The 4,262-nt window shown below is 29.5% G+C and overlaps 1 protein-coding gene and 1 long non-coding RNA gene across 2 annotated transcripts in view; both read left to right on the top strand.

Moving 5' to 3' along the window:
• LOC149527077 (uncharacterized) overlaps window positions 1–1,657 on the top strand; it is a 2,750-nt gene extending 1,093 nt beyond the window's left edge. The window contains exon 3 of the mRNA XM_089783721.1: window positions 656–1,657. Within this exon, the coding sequence (XP_089639847.1) occupies window positions 656–759 (104 nt within the window). The 3' untranslated portion in view covers window positions 760–1,657. The remainder of the gene's footprint in view (window positions 1–655) is intronic.
• Window positions 1–2,643, top strand: part of LOC110418559 (uncharacterized) — a 7,210-nt gene extending 4,567 nt beyond the window's left edge. The window contains exon 6 of the long non-coding RNA XR_002445406.2: window positions 2,311–2,643. This is a non-coding gene — a long non-coding RNA (uncharacterized LOC110418559). The remainder of the gene's footprint in view (window positions 1–2,310) is intronic.
• The last annotated feature ends 1,619 nt before the right edge of the window (window positions 2,644–4,262 follow it).

Below are 4,262 nucleotides of genomic sequence, written 5' to 3'. Positions count from 1 at the left end.
GTTTTCAAATAGTTTATTAGAAGAGTTTAAGGTACTTATTAAGTTTTATGAATATTGTGATTTTTAGGTTTTTGCAACATTGGAAGAAGAAAGTAAAAAATAGAGCCTTTGTTGAAAGATCTATATGTGAGGCTTATATGATTGAGAAAATCTCCTTCTTTTGCTTATGGTATTTTGAACCTACTATGCGAATAAGATTAAATCAAGTGCCATGTAATGATGATGGGGGAGACATGGACTTTCTTGGTCATCGTTCAATTTTCACTCATCTTGGGCAAGCTTTTGGTCCATTAGATAAATCTCGATTTTAGGTGAGGATGAGTTTTATGTTGCTGAGCTATATGTTTTAATGAATTGTGAAGACATTCTCCACATATTAAGTAAGTACCATTTTAGCATAAACTGAAATGATTGATCATAAGAATGAACTTAATTTGTAAATTGTGGATATGATGATAGTGGATATTTGATAAAATGGTGAAGAGAGATGTTGTGCATATATCGAAAGATGAATTGGAGAAAGTACGTGATGCAAGATTCGTGAAATGGTTTAAAAATTATGTAAGTTTATGTAAATTAGAAGTGAACTTTTAATAACAAATATGCATTAATTATGTAATTAATCATTTTTGGTCTTGCATTCCATGTTTGTAAGTTGCAAAACATAAGGATGAAATTGACCCATGTATACTTCAAATCTCTCATGGTCCAAGATGTATGATAAGGTGTTACAAAGGATACTTTGTAAATGGTTTCTAGTTTCAGATCCTAGATTACGGACAAAATTGTAAGATAATGAATATTGGGGTATGCATAAAAGGGAGTTTTTACAATGATTATAAGCATGACTTTTATGGTATTTTAGTGAATATAATCGAGTTGGAGTATTTTGGTATCGAAAATAGAGTTGTGCTATTTAAGTGTCATTGGTTTGACACTAAAAAAGGTATTAAGGTATACCCTTTTCATGGTCTTGTTGAAATTAAACACAACTTAATACTTGCCACTAATGAACCATTTGTTTTAACTGGACAAGCTCACTAAGTTTATTATAGTAGTTATCCATCAACCAAAAAAGATTGACGTGATTGGTGGGTAGTATTTAAAACAATAGCTAGGAGTAGATTTCACACTCCTAGTAGTGGAGATAGAGAAAACGAAATTGATTTGAATGAAGAAGTATACTAAGAAGATGTGCCTATTTCAATTAATGTTACTCCATCAAAAGAACTTAATAACTCAACAATTTTAGCAAGTGGAGGTTAATCTCTTGATTGAGGATGATGAAGATGACATGCAAGGAGATGAGAATAAAGATGAAGATGAAGACGAAGTAGCTTTTACTGATGATAGTGATAATAATGAAGAACATGAGTTTGCTTATTCTGAAAGTGATTGATGGTGGTAGACATATATGATATTGGTTTTATAATTTTTGTTACATAGTTGTTTAATTTTAATTTTATAATATTGAAAGATCTTGGCATGTTATAACATTATTATATTTTATATTTTGAATTGTTGAAATAAATACTTTATAATGGCATCTTTTATTGTACAAATGATTAGGAATTACTCTTGATTGTTGTAAATTGATGACTTTTATAATTTGTTTCATTTTTTTTTAATTTCTGTATGAATTTTAACGAAAAAATATTACAAGAACAATGGTTAAAGGGAAGCATTCAAAATCAAGACCTAGATCAACAAATGCCTCCGGAATTATGCCGTTGCCTACAAAAGCTAGTGCATTTGCTGATCCATCCATTCAACCATAGATGCAGCAGGTCAATAATGATGTGCCCTCTAAGCCACCCTCTTTGTTGGGTGCATCTATAGAGCAAGTAGATAATGAGACATCTACTCATGATTTTCATAGATCCATATCTATTGATTTAGGTGCAAGTGTAGATGATACATCCTTAAGGTCAAGGGGTAGGGGCCTAGTGTAGGATTATAGACTCTTGTAGATCCATCCAAAAGATTGCGTATAACTATTATTGGAGAGAGGTATGTTATCTTGTATTATAATGAAATAGTTATATTTGTTATATATTTTAATGTGTAATAATTTTCTTTTATCTTGTACAAGTACTTTTTTCGAGTGAGGGGTCACGACTACAATAACAACGATCATAAAAATTCACTTCCATGGTCCATGGTCGACAAGGAGGAAAGTCTCTAGTGACATAAAGTAGTTAATGTTTCAAAAATTTCAAGTACTATATTTGTTATTCAATTAAATTATAACTTTTTGTCTTCAATTAATTTGAATCAATTGTTTTAGTTACTCTATTATTTTTGATGTAGGAAAAATGTGTTTGACCTACAAATAAAGATGTTTTGGTTCAACGAATATGGGATAAAATTTGTCCCGATCGGTTAGGAGGCACGCTTTCAAAAGAATGGAATAAAGCAATGATAGAAGCCAAAACAACCAACATTAAGGATTGCAAAGGCATGTCAAGGGAATGGATCACAAATGAAATCTAGGATGCCCTTATCGATACGATATGGGGTACAGAAGAATGGAAAAACAAATCAAGAAAAGCATATAATTTTAGAACATTAAATGTTTTCATGACATGATTGTCAAGATGATATGTTTTAGTTTTTGGCCTACGGCTGAATATTTTATTTTATGTTTAAGAAACAGAGATTTATATTTTGCTCACATGAGATGCTTAACATATATATATTTATATATTTACATTACATCTCATTTTATTTTGGAATTGTTCTAAATTATTTATTCTTAAGTATAAGCTTACATATATGATAATCAATACTAAGTCAAAATGATAAGATTATTGTGAGATTATTTTTCTTTTGATTATGAATCGAAAAGGAAAGTAATGAGTTGATATAGATAAAATTGAGTCCTGACTCAATGAATTCATAATAAGATTATGAACATATTTTGTTAAAGAGCATTCTTATTGAGAGAAAATATCTAAATTAAGATTGCTTAAAAGTAAATAACAATTTATTATGATATTGAATTCATAAGAGATGAATTACAAAGCATTCCAAACCCAATTAATCGCATGAACTAACTTTTGAGAGGATTTCATCCCATAACCAATGATGAATGACTAATGGCATGTAAGTATACTTTGTAAGATTTCTATACATGATAAAAATAGTGAGAGCTAATGATACTGTAAAGGTCAAAGTCATGAAATTATAAACTCTAATAGATAATATTTATGCATAAAGATTGATTTGATGGGATGCATAAAGATGAAAAATTCATCCATTAAAGACAAACCATTAGTAGGATGCATATTGATGCACTACATAAGATGAGTCTACTAAATAATCCAACATGAAAGATTGGATAATAATCTCTAATCAATGTAATAAATTCAAAATAGTTGAAAACATTGAATAAGATAAGCATATATTTGTGCACAACATAAGGTTAGCGGGAGTAAGATAAGTTATTTATTAAAAGTGTATAAGATATATATTTTAGTCTAAGAAAAACAAAATGGGATTAAAGAATTAGAGCCTAAAAGGGGACTTAACAAAAGAATTTAGGATGACATGTTAAAGAGGTTTAACATAGAGAGAATGTTAAAAGTGACATAAAGTCATGATTGGGTAGTTGTATTGAACTGATTTCAAAACAAGAGATAACTGCATGATTATATCTATAATAGGATATAAACTTTTTGTATAGGCTGCAAAAAGAAAAGATATTTGGATCATTGGTTTAATAAACCAATAAATGATTTCAAGTTGTTAAAGTACAACAAGAGTCATAATAATGGAATCAAAGTCTCATTGTGATCTAAATTAGTATTTCGATAATGACAATGGAGATTGTCAAACATGTACATTAACATATTCCCAAATATTACAATTTAAGTTGTCCTAGTAGAGACATAGTTGCTAAGCGAAAAAGTTTGATATTGGATACATTAGCAATTGACTCAAGTGCAAGTGGGAGATTGTTGACATATGCCCTTGAGCCAATTAGATTAGTCAAGGAATATATATTGTCATTTAATGAACATTTAATCGCATAATTATATGTGATAGAGATTTTCCTTCATGTTAGTGCAATAATAAGGAGTTATTAAGTACTAATTGGATGAAGCCCATGGAACATAAAAGCCTTACAAGAGAATTGTAAAGTTATTACAATTATGAGATCATTATGCATCAAAGCTATATTCCTAAAATTGTTCCTGGCCATTGTATTGTCAAGACAAGGCATTAACAATGCTTAAAGACTGATATATGTTAAGCTTCCT

The sequence above is a fragment of the Theobroma umbraticum genome, unplaced genomic scaffold (genome assembly GCF_002168275.2).
Source record: "Theobroma umbraticum cultivar Fairchild unplaced genomic scaffold, ASM216827v3 scaffold_50.0, whole genome shotgun sequence".
Lineage (NCBI taxonomy): Eukaryota > Viridiplantae > Streptophyta > Magnoliopsida > Malvales > Malvaceae > Theobroma > Theobroma umbraticum.
The sequence above is the reverse complement of the archived record's forward strand: the minus strand, read 5'-3'. Positions and strand labels throughout refer to the sequence as shown.